Source organism: Ambystoma mexicanum, chromosome 1p (genome assembly GCF_040938575.1).
Source record: "Ambystoma mexicanum isolate Mex_15411 chromosome 1p, UKY_AmexF1_1, whole genome shotgun sequence".
Classification (NCBI taxonomy): domain Eukaryota; kingdom Metazoa; phylum Chordata; class Amphibia; order Caudata; family Ambystomatidae; genus Ambystoma; species Ambystoma mexicanum.
Window position 1 is genome coordinate 732,736,009 of NC_090921.1, and position 25,886 is coordinate 732,761,894.

At 47.8% G+C, this 25,886-nt stretch overlaps 1 protein-coding gene across 4 annotated transcripts in view; it reads left to right on the forward strand.

The window, feature by feature from the left end:
* Window positions 1-25,886, forward strand: part of SHC1 (SHC adaptor protein 1) — a 604,616-nt gene that overhangs the window by 406,446 nt on the left and 172,284 nt on the right. For all 4 annotated transcript variants that reach the window (XM_069650221.1, XM_069650218.1, XM_069650220.1 and 1 more), the window contains one exon: window positions 16,842-16,961. In XM_069650221.1, the coding sequence (XP_069506322.1) occupies window positions 16,842-16,961 (120 nt within the window). The remainder of the gene's footprint in view (window positions 1-16,841; window positions 16,962-25,886) is intronic.

The window sequence follows — 25,886 nt, forward strand, 5'->3', positions numbered from 1 at the left end:
AAAGCATGTGAGACTAAGCAGATCCAATTCAGAAAGAGACTGTTACTGGTAAGTAATGCTTGATATATATTGAAACCAAACAAGCCGTATAATGTAGGGTGGGGACACTGTCTCGAGGCATGTGTATACAATCTCAGCAAGTCGGGCACTCATCACAAACTACAGCAACATCCTGATAAGTTTGCAGTGTGGTCTGTTTATTAAGAAATCAAATTGACATTTTGCTGCTTCTGCAGCTTAGTCATGGTTGTGATTTATCAATAACTAGAACATCAACAAAGGACTTACTTTTATATCTGTGTCTCTTTAAAAACAATACTCATGACAAGAGGACTCCGTAAAAAGTGCTTAATAGTGCTCTCTAGTTGAATAAAGTGTGGTGAAACATTTTTTGGGGAAAATTCACTCTGTGCAAAGAAACCAGATTCCCTGTTTTTGATGATTTAAATAAAGTGTGTATATATATATATTTCTGAGGCTTGTGGATCTGCTTAGATCACAGCTATGCATAGGCCGACATCTAGTGGTAGCTGTGGAGTATTACATTTTTGTTTTCAAACTCGAAAAGGGACGCCAACCAGCCGTGTCAGTAATGCTATCCCGAGTTTGACATCTACTGTACCCATGGTCCTTCACACGTCAAGGTCCCTCACATTGTTTTTTTCTTCCATCGTAGTCGGATGCATATCCCGGAGTTCCTTCTTGGCTGACGCCATTACATAATGAAAAGTTAAACTTTGTATTTCTTTCTGTCCTTTCGACAACCGTTTACCGCAAGATCTCCGGCAACGGCTTCAAGGATTAGACCATCCATCGACTACAGCGACTCCCGTCTCGACGGACCTTTGACTGCGGCCTTCCAAGGCCTCAACGGGCCTTGGCCCTGCACAGTAGGGAGAGTGGGGCGAAGTTAATATTTTAGTCTCTCTAAGAGAATGCATATTCCTCTTTACTCCCATTTATTTCGCTAGGCTGCCATCCTTGTACATCATAGAAAACACTCCTTTTAAATTCTCTCCTTCCTGTATCAGGACGTTTCCCTGGAAGGATTCCCACTGAGTGTGTAACCTTTGTCTTCCTAGGGACCCCGCCGAAGGACAGTGCAAGTCTTGCAAATTGTTCAGGCCAAAGACTTTGAAGGACCGCAAGACCAAGCGATGGGCCCACCACACCATGCAGGCTGAGGCCAGCATGGACGTCGAGGGAGCCTCCAGCGATGGCAGCATCGATGTCCTAAGTGACACGGAGGGCAATCAGGATCCGACAGATTCCCACTTGCGAGACCCAGACCCCAACAGGCAGGCTGGCAGTTCTGCTACCGGGATGACACCCTGTGGCTCATGCACTACCAAGTCGCATCACACCAAGCACATCCCCCACTTCCGAAAGTTCACCATGTCGCAGACCGGAAAGCCACACGCGGTGCCGAGGGGATGGCCCGAACACTTCCTGTCCTCTGGGCCATTGCGATCACCACACGACAGGCCCCTGAAACAGACGTTCGTCTGTTTCCGACAACATATCTAAATCAGGGATCAGTCGAAAGACTCATCAGCGGCCTCCGGAAAGAGCTCAACAAGCTCAAAATTGAGCGAGTTAATTAAGAAACACGTTCATGACACCCTACTAAAGTCCCATCGAAAAACCATAAATCTTCGACACCCCAGGTTATAAAATCCACAGGCTACTAAAAGTAGGGATTACACTACCCAGGACACCATTTCAGGGGCTATGCATCATAAAAAGACCCCTGTCCCAGAACCTCCACCTACTCCTGCTCCCTCTGTTTCCCAGCTCCTCCCAGTGGACCACGGAACAATTCGATAATCCCATGAGGAGAATGCAAGTTTTATAAACTTCTTTGACGATCAACCCGAGGTCTGACATAACTTTCATGGGACCCCAAAGAACAGGACAGCAGACACTCAAAGCAGGGTATCAGTCACTCAGCCCGCTGCCAAAAAAGCATGCCTAGATACCACGCAGGCTACCACCTCATCACATCAGGACCTGGTTCAAGACACTTATTATTACAGCATAAGGCTCACAAGACTCTGGCTCTGACACAGACCCAGAGAACCAAGGGAACAGACGAGACTTGGACCAATATTATGATTGACGATGAGGATGTATACATCATCTAGTCCTCAGACCACACCGACCAACCAGTGGCAGAATCCGCGGTAGACAACAAACTGCAATATAATGACCTGCTCCTAAAGGCTGCGGAACACTTCAAAATAGACACTCAAAAAGCCCAAGTCGACCAAGACTTTGTGGAGGACATCCTTGGGGATAATAAATCAGCAACTCAATGTATCCCCCTGTTACAATCGGTCCAGAAACGTATTCAACCCTGTCTGCTTACACCCAATTTGACACGGGCAGTCAACCCATGCATCAAAAAGATGTTTAGACTGGCCCCCTCAGACTCCTTATACTTTAGGAGGCAGCTAAAACCCGACTCTCTGGTAGTCACCACCACAAGAAAGAGAGCAGGAACCCCTCTAGCCTCTGCCAAAGCCCCTGCGGACAAGGAGAATAAAAAAATGTACACAGAAGCCTATCAGATGAGGATAGCTAATAACACAACACTAAGAGCCAGCTAGAATTGCCACAAATGATACGAAATCGAGACTCGGTCCCAGAGCCCCTAACAACTCAACTCTCACTCACCATTGCTGAGGGGAAACAGGTAGCCAGCTGCATCCTTAAAAATAAATTGGACGCAGCAGACAATGCGGGAAAGATCATGGCAGAAGGCACACTGATCAAGTGCCAAGCATGGCTCTGCCATTTGGGATTCAAATGTAGGACTCAGGCTAGGTTCTTAAATAAACATGCCTATTGAGCCCAATGCTTTATTTGGCAAAGCAGTTGAGGATGCGCTTAAAAGCGCAAAGGAGGAATATGATACCCTCAAATCCCTAGGACAGCTCACTAACAAACCCTTTAGGCAGAGAGAGGGCTCAAACTCTCGCCGGTTTAGAGGACAGAACTCCCAGCGGTCCTCAAACTCAACCACGGTGGGCAAAGTTCGTCCTGGGGTTCCTCGCAAGGGCAGTCCTCCCAACAGGGTTTTCAAAGAGGCCAAAAACGTTCTAGAAGTAGAGGCAGATCCTCCTCCTCAAGAGGGGGCTCAACCCCTCCTGACCAATGATCACCTGCTACAGTTTCCCTCCCATGCCACTTCGTACTCAGAGGTCGTATTTCACACTTTACCCACGCATGGGAGGGGATCACTTCGGACAAGTGGGTACTTTCCACCGTGGCGGGGATTGGGGGGTATTGCATAGAGCTGATCCAAACACCAACCAACCACCCGCAACGATGAAGGCAGACTTCACAGGAGGAACAATGCATCCTGTTGGAAGAAGTCAAAACACTGCTACTGAAAGACGCCATCTAAATCGTCCCGGCAAACCAGGTAAACACGGGTATTTATTCAGTGTACTTCCTTGTGCCAAAAAAAGACCTAACAATGCGCCCTGTACTAGACCTGCGCCCTGTGAAGACCTATGTCAAGCCACAGAAATCTACATGACAACGCTCCAGGAAGTGATCCCACTGCTAAAATATGGGGACTACATGGCAACCTTAGATATGAAAGATGCATACTTTCATATTTCAATGTTCCCAGCGCTCGGAAGATTCTTGAGCTTCAAGATAGCGAACCAACACTACTATTTCAAGGTGTTACCCTTTGGCATAGCCTCCGCTCCAATGGTATTCACCAAGGTACAAGCGGTAGTGGCGGTGCACCTACAAAGAGAATAAATCAGTGTACCCTTACCTGGACGACTGACTGATAACAGGGGAATCACCCCAAATTTGCAAGCAAAACACTCAGAACAATCAATCTTCTGTTCCAATTGGGATTCTCACTCAACGAAAAGAAATCAAGTTTCGTTCCAAGCAAAACAAAACAGTTCTTACGAGCGGTCATAAGGACAGAAGAGTCTTGTCTTTCCGTCAAACAAAAAGTGCAAAACATACTGCTGCAAATACCACTGGTAACCGTATAAAAAGCAATGTGTTTGCTCGGGATGACGGTTGCGCATGTGCTCAATGCAAGAGTAGTTAGTGAAACAGTGGTCTCAAGCAAGCGGTCAGTGGGACGATCTAGTGGTTGTTTCGCTAACCCTAGATCAACCGCTACGCTGGTGGACAAAGGAAAACCCTTTTTACAACCCGGTAGCGCAAGCAGTTATCACAACAGACACACCACTTGCGGGGTGAGGGGCCCACAACCTTCATCTCACAGCGCATGGCCTTTGGACACAGATCACAGCCCAAAATCATACACACCTTTTGGAACTGCTAGCAGTACTCAAGGCCCTACAGGCTTTCCAAGTGCACCTGGTGGGACAGATGGTACAAATTCTCACGGACAGCACAACTGCCATGTTTTACTTAAACAAGCAGGGGGCACACACTCTCCAAATTTGTCCCGGCTAGCACAAAACACCTCGAAGTGCGCCCTCAAGCAGGGCATGTTCCTAACATTGCAACCTGTTCCAGGGGAACTCAATTCTCTGGCAGACTCATTAGGCAGAGACCCTCTAACCGAAGAGCATGAGTGGCAGCTCGACAGAAACATCTTAAACAATATCTTCCCCCCCTGTGGGTTTGCCCCCCCCCTTTAGACATGTTCGCCACAAGCGAAAGCACACAACGCCTAGACTTCGCATCCAGGTTTCCCCAACAAGGGTCCAAGGGGTATGCCCTGTGGATGAACTGATCAGGGAAATGTGCCTATGCTTTTCCCCCAACACCACTACTGAGCAGATTAGTGAACAAAATGCACCAGGAACAAGTGACACTGATCCTAGTTGCTCCTATGTGGGCGAGACTAACCTGGTATCTACATCTGCCCAAACTGCGGATGTGCGATCCAATAAAACTCCTGTGCCCCTGCATCACACAGCATGGGGTGGGGGGACAACGTTCCACCCTCAGTCTATGAACTTGGCAGCCTGGCTCCTGAAGTCTTAGAATGTGCCCATTTAAAACCACCTCAAAGGTGTATGGAAATCCTCAAGAAGGCATGAAAGGCAGGCACTGTTATTTTAACAAGTGGAAAAGGTTTGTAATATGGTGTCAGTCAAAAAATGTAAACCAATGTACACCATCACACATTGTTCATTACATGCTCAACTTACTTGACTCTGGACTAGTGTTTAACTCCAAGGTTCACCTGGCGGCTCTATCCACGTACACCACATCACAAAGAAAGGTGTCCTGGTGGAAAGTCCCTATCATTAAGGCATTTGTGGAAGGAGTAAAGAGACTTTCTCCTGCATGGGGTCTGGCATGGATTCACATGCTCATGAATATTCCCCGTCGTCAGGCTGGGAATCCTCAGTAAAGAAAAAATCAGTATCAGTTTCGTTTCTGATCTGTCTTTCTTAGTAGTAACCAATCACTGTTCTCTGGGTCATACTGCCCCAGCCAATGACTGCCCTCTCCCTAAGTCCCGCCTCTGGCAGCCATCCTCAGATTTTTACCGCACGCTCAAGTGTTGGGAGTCCTCGTGCTTTAGCTCTCGAGTTTTTGCTGCGTTTTCGCTCTTTTTCAGGAGATTTTCTCATTTTTTCGGTTTAATCTAGCCTCAAGCTCCACCGTTTCTACTTCCGATAATAGCTCTCAAGGGTGAAGTTGTCGTCGAGTTTAGGCTTCTTGGAGGATTCCGGAAGATCTGCGGCCTACCTCAACGGACATGGCCCAGGACAAGGGAAGCTCGACGCCCGGATCCAAGCTGTTCAGGTGCTGCCCTGGATGCGGATTACAAAACGTTTTCAAGGAGGACGAGCATTCGCAATGTCTCTACTGCCTTCATGAGGACAAGACGCACGTGTAGAAGGACTGTGCGTTCTGCACGAACCTTTCGAAACGGACCAAACAAGATCGTCGTTCCAGCCTCGCCGCCTCGCTGGAGAAGGGCACAGCAGGTGAGAAGGCAAAGAAAAAGTCTGAGCGGGCTTCTAAGTCCTGTGAGGGCGCCCCGGCGACGGGGGCCCAACAGAAGGCCAAGCACCGCAAGTCCGTGGGCACCGGGAGCTTCGAAAGGTCAGGCTCTTCGGCTGCCAGGCAGGGCGCGACTTCCCCGGCACTTTCAACCACGAGCCAGCGCTCTGGTTCGGGGAAGAGGAAGTCTGAGAAGCTGCTGGAGCGGCCCCGGTCGATCTCGAAGGGGGAGCGAGGCGCTGACCCTCCCCCCAAGGCGAAGGCCCAGGACGCACCTAAGGTGGTGAGGGCTTTGATCCAGCCGGCAAAGGCCTCTATCGAAGTGGTCGCTGCGACCCTAGCAAAGCCGGCTGAGACTACGCCAGTGGAAACGGCCTCTGGGCCCAGAGTATCCCTGCCACCGCGGAGCGAATCCTCTTTCCAGCCCATCGTTAAGACCCCCGTGAAGTCCCCGGCGGAATAAGAGGGGGGGGGGGCGGTGGCCATTACAGACTCGGAATCAGCCTCTGGGGAGGATCTGGTGGAAACCGAGAAGGGCCTCAACGAGAGGTTCATAGGCCTCAACGAGAGGTTTGAGAAGGTTCGATCCCAGGGGGCGGTCTCCACTGATGTGATCGAAGATAGCGACGATAGCGACGATGGCGACGAAGAGGGCCCAGTGGAGCGGACATCCCGTCCGTCGCAGCCATTACCCGAGCCCCAGGATAGCTCGGCGGCCATTTTGTTGGCAATCCAATCCTTATGTACCGAGATAAGGACGAGATTACCACGGACCTCGACGGAGGATACAGAACCATGCCCGTCGGGAAACCCTCCGAACAAGCGGAGGAGAGTCCACCCCTCTCCACCCTTCGTGCCCACGAGGCCGGTGGACCCCTCATCCCCCTCGCCAGACCCTAGAGAGGATACGGCGATGGATACGGGGACGGACAACGACGGCGGTGATGACACAACAGACATCCCGTCATCACCCCCCCCTCGGGCTTCTCCAGCCGACGAAATTGGCTCCTTTCACGCCATGATAACCAGGGCATCCGAGCTCTTCCAGCTCTGCCCTGAAGAACAAAAAAGGAAGGGTTTCTTTACCAACGACGAGAGGCCAAGAGGAAGACGGTCCTCGCGGTGCCTTTGCTCGACGACATCTGGGACGTCCCCTTGTGCCTCAGGGCCCAGCCCACGCGGACTCTGTCATCTCGGCAGCGGCCAAGAAGAAAGCAGCGGGTGCGGCGGCTTCAACTTCCACTTCCCCGCCGGACAGCGAGGGCAAGAAGTTGGACTCCATGGGACGACGAGTTATCTCGTCGACGACGATTAAGGCGGCCAATGCCTTAGCGATCGTGGCTCGCTACGACAGGGAGCTCTGGTTCAAGATAGCTTCCCTGCTAGACTTCCTACCTGACGACAAGAGGGCGGAGGCCCTACAAATTCTGCAGGAAGGCGAGGTGGCGTCGGATCACGCAATAACGGTGGCAACGGACATTGCCGATACCGGATTTCGCCAGCTGGGCAACGGAGTTTGCCTCCGAGGGCGAGGATGGCTCAAGGCGACGGACTTTCGCCAGGATGTCTAGACTAGAGTATTGAATATGCCGTTCGACGGCAACAACCTTTTTGGTAAGGCGGTGGATGAGTCGCTCGAGGCCATCAAGACCGGCTCGGAGACGGCCCGGGCCCTAGGGGTACTTTAACAACGACGGCTCTTTCGGAGCTCCGGAGGCAGACAGGGTGCCTCCAAGGGATCCAGTGATGGCTCTTCCACATACCTCCAGGCGGCCGGCTCCTTGTCCCAGGTGGCCTACAGAGGTCACGGCAATTAAGGGGGATCCCTCCGTCGTCGCCAAGGAGGGCAAGGCCTCCTCGAAGCAAGACTGACCCGGCCGTGTCGTCGGGCCCCCACCGAAGCACCCCGGTGGGAGGCAGGCTGACGAAGTACGACTGGCTAATCCGGGCAAGGACAAGAGAACTCGCCGTCGACCACACAGCGAGGACTGTCCGGCTGCTCACAGAACTGGGCTTCACCATCAACTACCCGAAATCCCACCTGGTTCGGTCGCAAGTAGCACTGTTTCTGGGAGCGAAGCTCGATACAGTGAGGCAGTTGGCCTCCCCATCAGAGGAGAGGACGAAGACCATTCTGGGCATGGTGCGGCGCCTGCTAGCCGCGGACGTTGGCAGGGTGAGGTCCATCAAGTCCCTCCTCGGGATGATGTCCTCATGCATCTATCTTGTACCCCTTTGCAGACTTCGGATGCGTCTGCGACAGGAGTTCCTCGACGCCCGCTGGTTTCCGGCGACGGGCTGCTTCGAAGACAGGATCCCTCTCGACGAGGAGTTCCGTCGGGCTATCCTATGGTGGGGTACCGGTGCTCACCTCACTACAGGCACGGACTTTCAAACCCCGGCGTTTCAGGAGACGGTGACGACGGACGCCTCTCTGGAGGGTTGGGGGGGGCCCACACCGGAGTTCTCCATGCAAGAGGCCTTTGGCTCCTGGAGGAGAGGTCTCTCCACATCAACATTCTGGAGCTTCGAGCAGTGTTCTGGGCGCTCAAGTCGTTCCTTCCGTCCCTCAAGGACAAAGTGGTGAGGATCTTCATCTACAACACCACCACGATGTTCTACATACGGAAGCAGGGGGGCACCAGATCCCCAGCCCTATCCAAGGAGGCCCAGGATCTGTGGCACTGGGCCGTCGCCCAGGGGATGTTTCTGGTTCCCTTCCACTTGGCAGGAATAAAAAACACCATCACCAACTCACTCAGCAGGGAGCTGCGCTCGTGCCACGAGTGGGAACTACGTCAGGACCAGGTGGATCGGCTCTTCCGACGATTGGGCAAACCCCGGATCGACCTTTTCACAACGACGACGAACTCCAAGTGCCAGAGGTTCGCCAGCAGGTTCCCGCAGCCGAGGAGCATGGGCAATGCTTTCTCGTTCCCCTGGGACGGCCTGTTTCTATACGCGTTCCCTCCGTTGCCGTTGCTGCTCCGCCTCATCAACCAGCTCAAGAAGTCCAGGTGCAGAATGATCCTCGTCGCACCGGCATGGCCGAGGCATATCTGGTTCCCGGACCTTCTGGACTTGTCAACGTCCCCACCAGTCAAGCTGCCGGCGGACGCGGATCTTCTCTCCAGAGAAGGAGGCGCCATTCTCCATCACGACCCACAGTCGCTGAACTTGCAGGCCTGGCTCCTGCAGCACTAGAGTTTGGAGGTACGATATCCCGGCTGACTGCAGAGAGGTTCTTGCAAAAGCCAGGGCGTCCTCAACTCTCAAGTGTTACTGTCATAAGTGGAAGAGGTTCTCTGTCTGGTGCCGTGCACAGAAGATTAACCCTCTGCGGATTACGGCCCCTCAAGTACTGCTGTACCTACTGTTGCTGGGCAAAGCTGGACTAGCTCACGCCTCCATCAAAATACATCTGGCTGCCATCTCCGGATATACCAGGACTACGGGACGGGCGTCCTTGTGGTCTCATCGCCTGGTGAAGGAATTTATGAAGGGACTATTCCGATCGTTCCCGCCGGTGAAGGCTCCTGCCCCGGCGTGGGAGCTTAATGTGGTGCTGACCAGGCTCATGGGGGGGGGGGCCCCATTCGAGCCTATGCATTCGGCGCCTTTGAAGTTCCTGTCATGGAAGACAGCGTTCCTCGTGGTCATCACCTCCGCACGACGAGTGGGAGAGATCCAGGCCCTATCTTGCAAGCCTCCATACTTAACTTTTCATGACACGAGGGTGGTGCTGAGGGCGCATCCCTCCTTCATGCCCAAGGTGCCGTCGGACTTCCACCTCAACGAGCCCTTGGTGTTACCAGTTTTCTTCCCGTCGCCTTCGACGCCGGCCGAGAGGACTTTGCACTCGCTGGATGTAGCTAGAGTGCTGAAGTTCTACGTGGACCGCACAAAGAGTTTTCGGAAGACGTCACAACTGTTTGTGAACTTTGGGTCTGTGAATCAAGGGAAGGCTCTCTCGAAGACTTCCATTTCCAGATGGCTCTCTGGCTGCATCATGCACTGTCACCGGTTGGCAAACCGACCGCTGCCCAGCCGTCCGAGAGCCCATTCGACCAGAGCGATCGCTGCTACCACGGCGTTCCTGTCTGGTGTGCCCCTGCTGGACATCTGCAGGGCTGCTACGTGGAGGTTGACGCACACCTTCACAAAATTCTACTGCGTCGATCGGGACTCCAGGGAGGAGTCCAAGGTCGGCCAAGCAGTGCTGCACAACCTGTTCGCCTAAGGTGAGCCTGTTGAGGAGGTAAGAATTCCTTAATGTTGAGTTTTGGATGCCATGCTTAATGTTGAGCCTTTGCCACCTCCCGTGGTTGTGAATGTGTATACTGCTCTGCATTCTTTTATTCATGAGCATGTGAATCCATGCCAAACCCCATGCTGGAGAAGGAACAAGTTACTTAACTGTAACTGTTGTTCTCCAGCATGGGTCTGGCATGGATTCAAATGCGAACCCTCCCGCCTACCCCTCTGCGGCTCTTCACTTGGTCATACTGCCACTTTTCGTGCTACCAAATCTGAGATGGCTGCCAGAGGCGGGGCTTAGGGAGAGGGCAGTCATTGGCTGGGGGCAGTATGACCCAGAGATCAGTGATTGGTTACTACTAAGACAGATCAGAAACGAAACTGATACTGATTATTTCTTTACCGAGGATTCCCAGCCTGACGACGGGTAATATTCATGAGCATGTGAATCCATGCCAGACCCATGCTGGAGAACAACAGTTACAGGTAAGTAACTTGTTCCTTACCCACCCCGTTTCAAACCCACCTCCACGGTGGGACCTAAATGTAGTACTTGCAAAGCTCATGGGACACCCCTTTGAGCCTATGCATAAATCCAGCCTTAAACACCTTACATATAAGGCAGCTTTTCTGGTGGCGATCACCTCCCTAAGAAGTCAGTGAATTACAAGCTTTGTCAGTGCAAGACCCTTTCTTTGTTAGACACAAAGACAAGTTGGTACTAAGAACACATACTATGTTTTAACCTAAATTCATATCTAAGTTCCATGTCAACCAGTCCATCGAACTACCAGCTTTCTTTCAAAACCCTTCAAGCTCAGCTGATAAAAAAATTCAATATACTAGATGTAAGGAAGGTCGGTCCTTTACTATGTAAACAAAACGAGACCACTTCCAAAAACGGACCAACTGTTTGTCTCCATGGCACCTGGCAGGGAAGGTGATGACGTTTACATTTTTTTAAAAAAAAAGCTATCTCCAGATAGTGAAGTTCATCAACTCTGCTACTCTCTATCAAACAAGACTCTGCCTTTCACACCAAGAGCTCATTCTACCAGGGGTACAGGAGCTTCTCTGGCATTTATTGCTGGACGCCATTTGCAAAGCAGCAACATGGAGCTCTATACATACTTTTACTCAGCAATACTATATTGACACACATTCTAAAGCAGATTCACAGGTGGGACAAGCAGCGCTAAAACATCTATTTGCCTCTGTATCTTCTCACGACACACCACCTTCTACAGACACTGCTCGCTAATCTATGTATAGCATGTGATCTAAGCAGATCCACAAGCCTCATAAGGGCTACATTACTCACCGAAATCGTATTTCTGATGCTTGCATATGCTTAGATTCACATTTGCCCACCCTTCCTTCCCTGTGGAGAAGTAGATGCATAGATGTTTCTCTGGCTTATCTACTGTAACGCTCACCTGATTCCCGTAGAGGCGCCGGTCTTGACTGGGCGTATACCGTATCTTCAAAGGTGATGTGTACCACACGGCTGGCTCTTTGGGCTGGACCTCTGTGCACTGTATGGCTGACTCGAAGGGTAAGATGTCTGCAGATAGAAAATATGGGATTAATGAACTGGGTTATTAAATGTCTCTCTCTTCTTCCCTTTCTATTCTCCTGTAGAACCCCGAAGGTTAACGCTCTCACCTTAGGTAAGTGAACGCCGTGCTCTCCATCTGCCTCGGGGCAGGGTGCTGTAACCAGTTTCTTCACTGGATAAGGGGAGCAGGCCTCTTGACTTCAGAGGACTGCTGTCCGTCGTTTACTGCACGAACGGTAAGTTTTGAGTACTTCTAATGTCTTTAAAGTCTTTAGTAATGATGTCTCTTGTTTTGCAGGGTTCCGGCGATGGTGGATGACGGGCTGAAGTGAGTTGAAGATGGAGTCCGTGTGATGAATAGAAGCGCCTGGAAGCACGTAAGTAAGCGCTTGTTGCCTGCTTCACGATGCGCTCTAACTGTCTTTTTATTTTACAGGTACAAGTTCGGAGCGGCTGCAGGGTGCCGGAATACCCACTGGGTTAGATGTGGAAAGGAGTAATGGCATGTGAGTATTAAAGTTCCCCAATGTCTTTAAACGCACCTTGTTTTGTCTTTCAGATGCGGGATGCAGCGCCGAAGGCCTCCGGAGCGTGCGAAGAGTTGGTAAGCTTTTGTCTTTCAGATGCCGGAATGCAGTGTGAAGACCTCCGGAGCGCACGAAGAGTAGGTAAGCCTTTGTCTTGCAGATGTCGGAATGCAGCGCGAGGCGTTGGTGACAGCCGATGGACCAGGTTAGTGAAGAGCTGTCACTGAAGACCGTAATGCTAACCTGTTCTTTCTTGTCTTTATAGGTGTTGCTGAAGACTGGATTCAGGATGGTAAGCCTTTTTCCTTAGGCCCAGGATCAGATGCAGAAGACACGATGAGCGTTCTGCTGCAGAGGATGCAGAATAACGCAAAGCAAGATTCATCCATCGGGTGTGGTTTAAATAGCCTCCTGTAGTGCTTAGGTGTCTCCTTCCACAGCCACGCCTAGGTAAGAAAAGAGTTCCTGCTTTCCAGAAGAGTTCCAGTGTTCTGAACCTAGGGAGTGGCTCCTGCCCCACCCAACAGGAAAAGTAGTTCCAAACAGAAGAGGATCAGAGGCTCAACTGGCAGGCAAATAAGCAGCATGGTCTGCTGCAGGTAAGTCCACCCAAGCATTATGAGCCCGGCGCTTCCAGCGCTGGGACTGGGCATATTTATGAGCCTGGTGCCACTGGCGCCAGGACTGGGTCCAAAAGGTCCCAATTGGGACTGGTTGGCACTCGGAACCTGGGTTATGGATCTGCTTCCAAGGGAGTTGGGAAAACCCTGACCTTTTGGAAGCAGAGATCATGACATCTACTCTCTGCTTTATTACACCTGTACTCACACTACACTTTGCTTCCTCATGTCAGAAACAAAACAATCTGAGGGACTGTTAGGCAGAAACCTGTGCAGTTCCCTCTGGGACCACTGCAAAAGATTTAAGACTACAGGTGTTTGGCAGTAAACCCATTTGGTAGCAGTCTGTACCACACAGATTCACTTGGTAGCTGTGACTGAGCAGTCAGACTTCCCTCAAGAAGAGTTAGGCAGTATACAGAGTATTCACAATAGGTCAAAAGAACATGGTAGAACAAGTAAACACTGACCAGAGCTTGGTGTAAAAGAGATATAATTATTTATTTAAAAACCACATCTAGAAAAACACTCGGGCACTAATAGTAAGCAGTTCAAAAACACGGTCACTAAAAGATATACACTCCCTTAGAAGAATATTAGACAAGTCTTAAGTAAAGCACCACTTTTTTTCAGACAGCGGTGAGCGCTTAACGCAGATGGCACTCTAATAATTCGTTTTAAAAGGGAGAGAAAAGCAGAGTATAATTTGAAACAGATCCCAACACTTTCATGAGAAAAAAACGAGAGGAAGGCAAGTAAAACCGTGAAGTTAGAGTTCAGAAGGCCGGTTCCACTTTAAGAGGATCAGAACAAAATGTGTCCAAGGTCACACGGTTGAAGTGCACAAGAGTCTTGCAAAGGTTCAAAAAGAGTTGGACCAAAGGAAAGGGACCAGTTAGAAGGTCAAGGCGGCCAGCCCAGTCCAGAAGGTTAAGGGATTATTATTACCTTGTAGCAATCTTTAGAAAGGGAGGCCTGGCGGACACAGTACCTTAAAGTGGTGAGAATACTCCAGCGGGGGCAGTTGTTCCTGGTAGCGGATGCAAGTCGGTGCTTCGTCCGGGGAAGAGAGGATCTCGTCGGGAGGAAGACAGGAGTCCGTTGCACTTCCAGGGAAGAAACCAGCCGCGGAGTTCTCAGGTAAAAGGAGCGGTCCTTTTATTTGCGGTCCAGTGGCAAGTAGCTATCTGGTTGACGGGGTGCTTGGCACGGGCAATTCCACCACAAGACGACCTGGGATGCGAAGAAAAGAAGGTAAACTGGTTGTGCCCACCCTCAGGGGAAGAAGCCTCTCCAGTCGGGAGATCTTCTCTGTCGTCGGGAAGTGGTGAGTCGGTTCCGCAGGGCTCCACCGGTGGTGTCGTCGTGTTAGGTCGGCTCAGCTTCTCCCTCGTCGGATTCTCAGGTCCTGTGGCGACTTCTGAAGTTCCAGTCCCCAAAGCCCTGCTTTTATGCAGCACACCCTCATTCACTCAGCCTAGCTGTCAATCAAAAATGCTAAGTGGTGAGCCGGCCGGCTCACCACTTGGGCCAATCACACAAGAGTACGACTTGAGTTACCAAGGTAACCCAGTCCAGGGTGCCTAAACCCCCTCCCACACCCCCTGTGGTACCCAGACAGAGTTGCACCACTTTAGGAGGCTTCTGTGGAGAAGCCCGCCAAAAAGTGGAACAAAGGGCTCGACTTGGGTTGGAGTCGCAGAAGAGAACACAAACGCCATTTTAGAATCGAGTCCTGGCAAAAAACACCAACCAGCGAATTAATATTAAATAAATAAACCGGCAGTATGTTCGAGGCTATGAGAAATAAATAATTAAATTTGGTAGCCTCGAACAATGGGAAAATCCCATAGGGATATATTCGCGGTCGAATATAAAAAGTAGTATCCACTGCCACCAGCCAAAACTCGATCAGGGGGGACGGAGACGTGCCCCCTCGACTAACACACCCCGGGGTAATCGAACTGCCCGGACCAGTACGTCCACAATATGATGGTTTGTACTGGTTTCTGTTCATAATTTGGGACTAGTAAAGCCAATGGTGACTTTACATGCCCTGGGAGACAGTAGTCAGTCCCAGGGTATGGAGTCTATGGTGGGGTGTCACTATGACACCCCTGTGTTACTGCACGGAGGGTGCTGTGTAACACACATAGTAAACACACATGAGACCGTATGGAGTAAAGGACCCCATAGCCCATAAAACACATTAACAGTCAAAGGAACACCATAAATCATGTCCAAGAGTGGGAGAAAAAGAGTCTCACTCTTGGCAGGAGAAAAAACAAACTCCAGAAATCCAGCAAAGCTGCTGGGGGACTCACTAGGTTAGGAAATTCAGCCTAAAGAGAGAATTCTCCCTAACAGGGACCTCGACACGTGAAGGACCTTGGGTACAGTAGACGTCCCACTAGGGATAGTATTACTGGCACGCCCTGTCAACGTCCCTTTTCAAGTTTCGAAAACAAAAAAATGTAATACTCTGTGGCTACCACTAGATGTAGGCTTATGCATAGCAAGTGAATCCAAGCAGATACAAGCATCAGAAATATGATTACGGTCAGTAATGTATCCCATATATTTCTTTTTTTATGAGTGCAAATCATGTTGCTTCTGGAGCTAGCCACTTTGGTTTTTACCAACATTGTGTTTATTTCTAATATCTAACACCATTAATCTCGGTGCATTTTTTCCAAGCATCAAGTGAGCTAGATGACTAACAGCAGGTTCCAAGGATGTCCGGGGCGGGGTTGGGGCTGGGCCCGAGAGTGCAAAGTGCCACCAATGCAGGGGGATCGGTGGGCCTGGGCGTTTGTCACCAAAGCGACAGAGGGGATTGGGAGATGACACAGCATAGCCTCGTGCCTGGAACTCTATGTACAGCCCCTTTATAATTCAAACGCCATCACTTACAATGCAGGTGTACTCGGGGCAGCTAGGGCGATGGCACAGACTGCTCCCGCTAAGGGCCGGCCCTTGTTTATAACCAAGAAATGTTAATTATTTAGGCTGTTACCAGTATTTGATTGGGACATCGATTTTTACGCAAGCACACAATACGCCGATTCCACTGATCCCGATTCTTTGACTGGAGAGATCAGTCTCCTCACGGTTTTTGACTGAATGCATGCTTCTTGTAACACGAAGGATTTATTTATTGTATTTTATTGTTTGTTTGTTTGTTAGGCGCTTATACAAAAAGAAAACACTGTTTCAAAGCGCACAGTTTAAGACTGTGTATTGCTCATCAACGCTTTCAGACTCAAGACTCCAAGCCATTACGTCCTAGCAGGCATCTCCTTCTGAATTAGTACCGTGATAATGGGAAGGGCAGCGTCACTATCAGTGCAAATTGTGTTATTCTAGATGGCTGCTAAATAAGTCGTTCTCATGCTTTACCTCTGACCTTCAACATGAGGAGTACTATCTTTCTGTGTAAGATTGTCTGTGACCATTGATATACACTTGATGCAGACTGTCACTTGCTCTTTTTCAGACAGCCCTCTTTTTTGCTTTTCCCATTCGCAGGGCAGCCTTTTCTGACCCTCCACGGGTTGCTTTGATGTTCCTTAACCCTCTATAAGCCCTCTTAAATACTTCCTAACGGCAGCTTTCCTGTTTCCACCCCTTCGCGCTTTCTGTTCGCACACGCTCCGTGGGCCATCTTTTTGCCCCTTTATTTCTTTGGGTGGCCCCCCTCTTTCCACCTACAGGATCCATCGTTTGACCATTTCTCCGTAGGTGGCACATTTTATGGCAATTGCACACAACAACCTCAATAATCTGATCACCAACCAACACGGATCCCTTTAAGTACTCTTACAATCAGCAGGGCCTATTTTCTGTCTCCAATGTTAAGTTGTCCCGTGTTCCCTCTACTTTCTCTGAAGGTTGTTCCTGTTTTCCTTCTAGACCTGCGGTCGCTCGCTCACCTCTATCCTGGGGAAGAGTAATTTAAAGTTTGCAGGGATGCCGATCACCCTCACCATCTCTACAAGCAGCCTCAATCTTATGGCTTCCGACTGCAAGCAGGTGAGACCTGATGTGTGCGTTCCTATTTGTGGTGTGTCTATATGTATGATGTGGATCTGTTTTTTTCTGGGGCAAGTTAGACGGTTTTATATTTAAATACTATGCAAAGTCCACCATCTAGTGGTTGGTCCTCCGTATTAAAAGTTGTTCACTGAAAAGTAAAAGTAGGCGCTGACACTAGCTAGCCCTTATCATACTTGTACAGGTAACAAGTGTTACTCCAAGTCAACACCCTTCACATTGTTTTTTTTGTTTTGTTGCTGGCGTCAGTTGGTTATGGATTGGAGGTACGAGACCAACACAGCAACGACGGTTGAACAGATTTTCTGCATAGCAGGGCCCTGAAACAATGCCTCAGGGATAAGTAGTATGAGAATGACAATAATTTTTAAAAATTTTTATTCATGGTCTCAAGCCCCCAGTGTTGACAGCATACATGGAAAATACACCACTTATATTTTGCACACGCTGCAGAACAAGGTTTGTGTGGATCAACACCCACATAAGGTGTGCAACCATTATTTGCCATGTGATCACTTTGACACCTGAAAAGCTTTTAAGCAATTCACGTCAAATCTTTAAAGAGATGGACCCCATGTGCCATGGAGGCTGAAAAAACGGACATCTCCAAAACTGCGGACATTGTGGAGCTAGAAACGTAGCGGGCAAATCACCAGTTAAAGGAAACCGTGCCACTTGGTGCAAAAGTCACACAGAAAGAACAATCAAATTCTTACAGTGCCTACATTTTTCTATCACTGTACCTCAAACAAGCCTAAGAATATCCCAAACCAGGCAGTTTGTTGGAGCAGAAATGGACTCCAAACACTCTTTGACCTTCCTGTCACAAGAAAGGATTCAAACCTTCCTGGCAACATTTTTCTTTTCATCAATTTTTAAACTAAAAGACAATGTGAAATATGATGAAACTGTAGGGGATGTTGGCTCGTGTTAGCACCATGCACGGCTGTGGATAAGTCCACCTCCTCAGTCTCTGGGTCATCCCCTTGGGTATTGACAAGGTAGAAGTGGTGTGAGGCTTCTTTAGCATTTCCGGTTTTTGTTTGAAACCATTAAAGTCCAGAAATGCAGTACTGGAATAAGGAGGTGGCTCCTCAGTTGAAACCAAAAAGGCTCCCCCTCCCCCGTGTCACTTTAGAGACGCAAGGCTGGGCGAGTGAATGAAATGGGTGGGGAAGTGTGGGTCCATTGGTACAGTAGACCAAGGGTCAGCTGCCTGGGGCTGGCCCTCCCTGATTGTTATGGCGCCCACACTCCTTTCTCCCAATGCTTTCACTTCCGGTCCTTGCACCGCATACATTGGAAACGCAGCTAATACTGGGTTACGCTGTTCGTTTGGTGCAAATGAATATTTTTCACTACTCTGGAGCTGTTTTATTGAATTTGTGGCCAATTTTGTGATGTTCGCAGGACCACGGATTCATGGTGCTCCAAAAATTAAACATGCAGACAATAGCGCTTTACAAAGGATGTAGCATGACTTTTGCAGTGCTTATTTGTGACTCCAGGTCGTCTTTGTTTTTGTTCCTTTTTAAGGGTTAACCTAGACAATGCAGTTATTCTAAAAATGGTGCTAGGTCTTTTGTTCGTGGTTAGGGACTTATTTGAAGAATTGTGAATCCATGGTCAGAAAAAGCAATGCAAGTTTGGCCAGAATTGCACAAAATAGCCTCTTACCACTGAAAAATACGTTTATCACTAAACATTCTTGCACGAGGCTTTTGTAGTGTTTGTATTTGATTTGGATCTGTTGAGGGCCGAAAGTTATACTCGGAGTCTCCTGAAACTAACAATTAAAAAACACTTTTAGGACCGTTCCTAATCTATTCAGAAAAAAGCAATCTGCCACCTGCCCTAACCTCACCCTACATTTGCTTGAATCTCACAACAGCACAGTTCATAGGGAAAAGGGCTGCGCTGCGCTCTGGCAGTGCCCAGGAGAAAGTAGAATAAATACACTTGCCTTTCATTTATCCATCAACTGACACCAGCGACCCCTTTCCTTTTAGCGGCCAAGAGGAGAGAATGAAGGCATTCTTAAACAATATATCATGGCATAACATTCATAGGAAATAAAACTACGTGTCAAGATTATTCTACTATCTCAGAAACCTTTTGTCCAGCTATGGAAAACTTCTCTAGGCCTCCTCCCTTTACTTACTCTCTAACATGCGTTTACAATACTATGATTTATAAAGTGTGAACCTAGCTGGGAAGCCATATGGTATGTACCTGGGGTTACAGGTAAGGTGCCGGTCTGCGGGGAGAACAAGATCTCCACAGGGAGAGAAGTAGGGTTGACTGGAGCGATCTTTGGCTCGGTACATCTTAAACTAACTTTGGGGAGGGCAGTAAGACCCTATTCTTTAGTTTGATGTTCGTCTTGTTCCATTGATCAGATCCATAGCGGGACACTTGATTTCAGTTTTTTCCTAATTGCAGGTTTGTGTTTCCAGTCTGGCAAACTTGAGGTGATGCATTGGGCAACTGGTGGTGGGGTTTTCTCATCTAAATAGATTGGTGTTTTGTTTGTGATTGCCTTAGCTTCAAATTGCATTCTGAACTATATGTATCACGTGACACTACTCTGCTCCAAAAAGTGTGCATACACCAATAAACACATTCTTTTCGCATACACTTGAAAAACACTGATGACCACAAATAATTACAGTGGAACATTTATAAACATTGATACATAAGGATTTCTAAATGTTTTGAAAACACTGCAAAAACAACACTGAAATTGACAATAACATCATTGGAAACCAGAAACGGTATGCATCTTTGCTGGGATTGTTTCTAAGGCAGTCTGAGTTACCTACCTCCTGGCTCCGTTTTACTTTTTGGTTTGTATTGCCTTCATCTGGACGTGTAAATTGTCCATTGCCTGTGCAAAGGCTGGTGTTTGTGAAGCCCTTTGATGATTTAGTAGTGAAAGGTCTATTGTATCAGGAGTGTCATAGTGTATACGTTCCCCCTCATCATCCTCCTCTTGGATGTCATTTGGGAAGGTTGAGTTTCTTTTGTTCTGTGTCAATGTGGCTCTTTGTGACTGCAGAGGGAGCCATTAAGATGTCATCCACTTGCATGAATTTCTCTGGAAACTCCTCAGTGTACTCTGGAGTTGTGATATGAATACAAACCTATGAAAAGGGATGTGGGGTAAGCACTACGAAGCTCCTTATAACAAGGAAAGTCTGCAAGTGCCTCACCCACAATTGCTGTTACAGGTACTGTCAGCACTAACCCTAGATAGAGGGCAAGCAGTTATAGGGTCTGTGAACTGACACCCTTGACATGTTATATAATTTAACTTAAAGACAATACTTGGACAAGAAACAGCACCTGGCATGTCAGCAAAGCCTACAAACCTTGCTGATGAAACAGGGACCCAGAATGGCTGTAACAGCAAAGTGAGGATAACTTAATACATAAGACTCCTGCGAAGGGACAAATGGGAATAGTGCTTACATGATAGTGAGGAAAATATAGGCATTCACACAGGACCTTAACACAACAGCACACCAAAAGAGAAGTGCAAAGGAAAACCATGGGCAGGCTCCAAGGGGAGCATAGGACACAGGAGCGGGGAAAACTAACTTACAAGCCCAAAGCCTCCTCCCAACCTCCTCGTTCCCACGCAGGGATGGAAAGGAAAAGGGTAAAAATATAGGAGGTCTCTCGATGAGGCATGTCTACAGGATCAGGTTGAACAGGCAAAGGTCAAAGTAATATAGAACACAGAAGAACTGGCAGTACAGGAAAGGAATGCACAGGAAAGTGCTGACTGAAAAAAGAGGAAGCCAGAAAGGGATCTAGGAAGGAGAAAATACTAATTAGCACACTAAATCCGAAATCAAGGAACTAGGGACTAGAAACTAAGAATAAAAAACCAGGAACAAGGGATCCGCCACAAACAGAACACTGCAACAATGACCAGTGCTAGTGTTAGGCATAGTGGGAAGCATAGTCTTTTGAATCAAGAAGCATACTCGCTGACAAAAACCCGGAGCGAATGCAGATGGGAAGCAAAATGGAAAATATGGTTTTGGAGCTCCCAATTCACCCCAGCACTGTGTTGAAAGGTTCAGAAGGAAAGTCCAATAAGGAACAGACACCAAATCAGGCCCCCAAGTGAGTGGAACGAGAGTGAAGGGAGCAAATTGGGACAACCCTTCGAGAATATTTAGGGGGAAAGGACTAACCTATCTCCAGCATTTTACGTATCTACTTCTTACTTCACTTTTTAAAATATTTTTAAATGTGGCTCTAATATTCCCTTTAGCGTTCTGCGGATGGGCCTCTAATCACCTTAACTCAAAGCAGGCCCACCACTTAAGAAGCAAGTGCACGTTTGTACGTAAAGCAAGTTTATTGTACAACCAGCCGGGAGAAGCTAGATGGCGCTGTAGAGTCAAACTAACCCTAGTCTCCCTGAACCACCCAAACGCTTCACATTATATACGTTTTGCAACGGTTAAAACACTCGCACATATTTTATTACAAATTATCCCCCCACACGATTGGTCAACCCTATACAAAAGAAATTCAATATTTTCTAATTCACACCTTCCCATTGGTCACATTTATTTATCTGCTTCATCAGCCTATGTTTGTAGCCCACCCCTTTCCTGCAGTCTTTTGTGGTAGGTCGTGACATCACATAGTTACACATATAAACATAATTGATTAAAAGTTCCATCTGGCCTGGGACCTTCTAACCTCAGATGTGACTGCCCATGGTTTCCAAGGACACTTCAAACAATATGCGGAGGGGGAGAATACATAAGTTTCCTTAGAACTGGTGTTAACTATTTGACCCACCCAGACTTGCTGGCGTCCTTGTTTCATTATGATCTAAGCGTCTACCAATTCAACACGCGTGACCTCCGGACACAACCTGAGAAAATAATTGAAACCCATAAAGTATTGGTCAACACTGCCCTTAGGTGTCTCTTCACCCCAGGTTTTTGGCTCCGCCACAAAGCATGCAGTAAAATTCTGAAGATGGCTGCCAGAGGAGGGGCTTATGGAGAGGACTGTCATTGGATGGGGGCTGTATGACCCTTGACGACAGTGATTGGTTTAAAGGAGAAATACAGTTTATAAGTGAAAGTTTGTTTGTTTTATTAATAACGCACACCTGACCCAAGGGTATCTAGGCGCATGGTTACATACAATATATATATTTTTATGCAGGAGAAATGCAGTTTATACAGTCGGGATATAATTACATGCACACTTTTAGAATGGTTAGTATACAAGGAGAAATGGGTAGGTCATACCAGTGGGAGCAAGGGACTGTGACATTTAGGTTTTGTTGAGTATCCACGTGATAACGTGGCATCTAAATATGTCAAATGCTTGAATAGTTTTGATACACTGTGGCAGCGTGTTCCATAACTGTGGGGCTAGAACCGGGAAATTGGCGCCGCTAGCTCTTTTTAGGTTCTATCTAGGCACCACCAGACATGGTGTGTTTGAAGATCTAGTGATTCTGTTGGCCAGTTTCCAAGTGAATTTGTCTGTGAGATAGGGAGGGGCTTGGCGGTTGAGCGCCTTATGAGTGAGGCAGATCGTTTTTAGGTAAATGTTTTCTTGTATGGATAGCCACTTATGTTGCTTTCTGGTTACTGAGATGTGCTCTTGTCTGGTGATGTTTAATGCCGCTCTAAGCGCATTATTTTGCATGATCTGCAATTTATTAGTAATGGATTTATTGGCGTCTAGGTAAAGGCTGTTACAATAATCCAGTTTGGATTGTATGAGTGCTCTAGCCAGTGTAAGGCAACTGGTGGGTGACAATAGGGGTCTACAGACCCTGATCAGTTTGCCGGCATAGGCAGTGGCAGAGGCGGTCATGTTTACCTGTTTGATAAGATTTGAATGGGCATCAAGGTAGAAACCTAATGTTTTTACATTTTTGGCTATGGGTATGTTGTTCCCATCGATGAGGATATGTTAGGGCTCAGTTTACAGAGGTTGTTAGGTGAGCCAACTCAAAGTAACTCAGTCTTACCATCATTCAGGCAGAGACCGTGTGTGGCCATCCATGCCTGAATGATGGTGTAGACTTCGTTGATCCGGGTGACGTCTGTGTCATAAATTCCTGATAGAGGTAGGAGTATCTGGGTTTCATCTGCATAATTAGTGTAGGTGACACCCAGACGGTCCAATTTGTCAAATAATGGCTTTGTAAAAATATTGTACAAAGTGGGTGAGATGCAGGATCCTTGTGGGACTCCGCAAGTGATGGGGATAGGATCCGCCGCAGCCGAGGGTGAGAAAACCCGCATTGTTCTATTCGCTAGGAAAGATTGGATCCAGGTAACTGCAGAGCTAGAGAAATGAGCTGCTGATGATAGGTGATCGCATAATATGATAAGGTCTACCAGCTGATAGGTCTAGGAGGAGTAAAATGGCCCCTTTGCCTTTCTTTCAATTCGTCAATCAGGCTTTTGAGATCAACAAGGGCAGTTTCCGTTCCATGCTGAGGTCTGAAGTCAGATTGGCGGGTTCCGAGTAATTTGTTAGATTCTAAATAGTCTTTAATTTGTAGGTACGCAATTCTATCCAAAAAAATTTAATAAGAAGGGGACTGTAGTAATTGGTCTATAATTGGTAGGTATAGCGGGTATAGTGTCTGTTTCTTAAGTAGAGGGAAAACCCAGGACTGTTTGATTACTTGGGATGGAGTTACTGGCGAAAGAGGAGTTTAAGTTTTGTGATGAATGGGGCTAAATCTCTAGCTGCATCTTTAATAATCTGAGCAGGGCAGCTGTCATCTTTACAATTAGAGGGTTTAAGAGATGCAATGATTTTTTGATCTTCGGGTATAGACCTTATTAAATTTGAAACCTGAATTGATATGAGGTAGAAGGTGGTGACGGAATGGTAGGGTTGCCAGTGGTGAGTTGTCCTCTTGTCAGCTATTTTGGTCTGTTGCCCAATGATTTTGTTGGATAGGGCGTTTTTGTATGCTGGTGCACCAGGGTTTATCCTTAGTGCAGGTATCTGTCGGTGGGGTTGGGGTTCTCTAGTCCTCTTAGGATGTTAAATCATTCTTTAGTACTAGAACCTGCTTGGCTTATTCTGTCATTGAAAGGTTCTTTTTTGGCACAGATTATCTCATTTTTGTAGGTGGCAGTGATAGTGGCAAGATTGGTTTTATTTTCAGGAGTGGGGGTGGCTTTCCAGAGTTTCCAGTTTTCTCTTTTCTGTACGTAGTACTTTTAGTTCTGGCGTAAACCATGAGTTCAAGTGGGCTTTTGGTTTGCTTTTGCACAGTTTTAAAGGGGCAATTGAATCAATATCTTTGGTCATGGAGTCATTATAAATGTCGATCAACAAGTTGGGGTCGTTGGTAAGCGGTAAGGCATTGAGTATAGGGACTACTAAGAGTACTAATGTCTCCGCTGTGATATTTCGTTAGTTCCTGGTGAGACAAGGAGGTGCAATAGTAAGCTTTTTCCTTTCCTGGTTATTAACGTTGATTTCTAGGGTGATTAGGTGATGGTCTGACCACACTAGTGGTGTATAGTCTATTAGGGTGATGTTGCAATTAAGATCAGCTATCCAATCAAGTATCCCCCCTTTCTCATGGGTAGGTTTCGTACTTATTTGAGTATAGCCTTGTTCTGTTAATGTAGAAGCTGAAGAGGTGGCGTGTAGGTCACTAGTGTCATTATAACCAAGGTTGAAGTCACCTAAAATGATGATTTGCGCCAGTGGTTTGGTGGTGTCAGCTACGTGAAACAGTTTTTGTTCTACTAAGGATTCCCAGCCTGACGACGGGGAATATTCATGAGCATGTGAATCTATGCCAGACCCATGCTGGAGAACAATAGTTACAGGTAAGTAACTTGTTTCTTCTCCTTCCAGCAAGAATGTAAAGTCATAAAAACCCTGGACCTGCCTGTGGCTGACCATCTGATAATGTTGTGGCTGCTCATTTCCTTTCCCTCAGCCTACAACCTTAAAGTCAGTTTTCCCAGTCACACAGAGTTCACCTTGCAAAGCCCTGTTTGCAGGGTGTGGACAAACTATGTACATTAACACCATGTTCCCCAAACTGTCCCAAACATATTAAGACCTACATGTATGCAGGTGCATGCGTGTTGTAAAACTACTGCATCCTCTTCACATTATGAAGCTCTTAGTTGCCCAGCTTCTAGGTGCTTCATGGCACACCATACCCAGATTGTATTTATATTTAATTGACGATTTTGACATTTATCTTGCTGCGCGTGTGCAAATCTAAATGCATCAACTTAAACACAAAGTAACACTAAATGTAACACATATCCCATTCTCATTAATTATGCTAGATACATGTAAAATTACAAGATTGCGCCAACTTTGTTATTTCCCCCAGTCACCAATATGGCGCATGCAACATGAACCCCTCTTTCGAATGGATTGTGTCCTCCCACGTATTCCTCATCTTAGATATATCCTTACCTTCAGCTTTAACTGCTTTTGAAATTTTTTCTCTCTCCACCAGAGGGCGCTCCACTCGAGGCTGTGGCGTCGATGTCCCTCAGCGGCATCCGTCGAGCGCTGACGTCATCCGCTGGATAAATTCCTCGAGTGCGCCCGTTGGCCTCAGTTCCGTTTTTCCGTTAGTTTCGCTTCGGATCTAGAAAACGGCGCTTCAGTTCGTACGATAATGTCATCTTCATCTAATCCTTCCATACTGAAGACTGGATTCAAGGAATGCCAGAAATGTGGGAGAAAGATGTCGCTAACTGATCCCCATCGGAATTGCCTCTGGTGCCTTGGTTCCGACCACCGTATAGATGAGTGCGGTTCCTGTCAGTCGATGACCCATCAGGCCTTAAAAGAACGAAGAGGTAAATTGGCGGTGGGGGAGGAATCCTCAGTTTTCTTCGAGAGGGAGAAAAG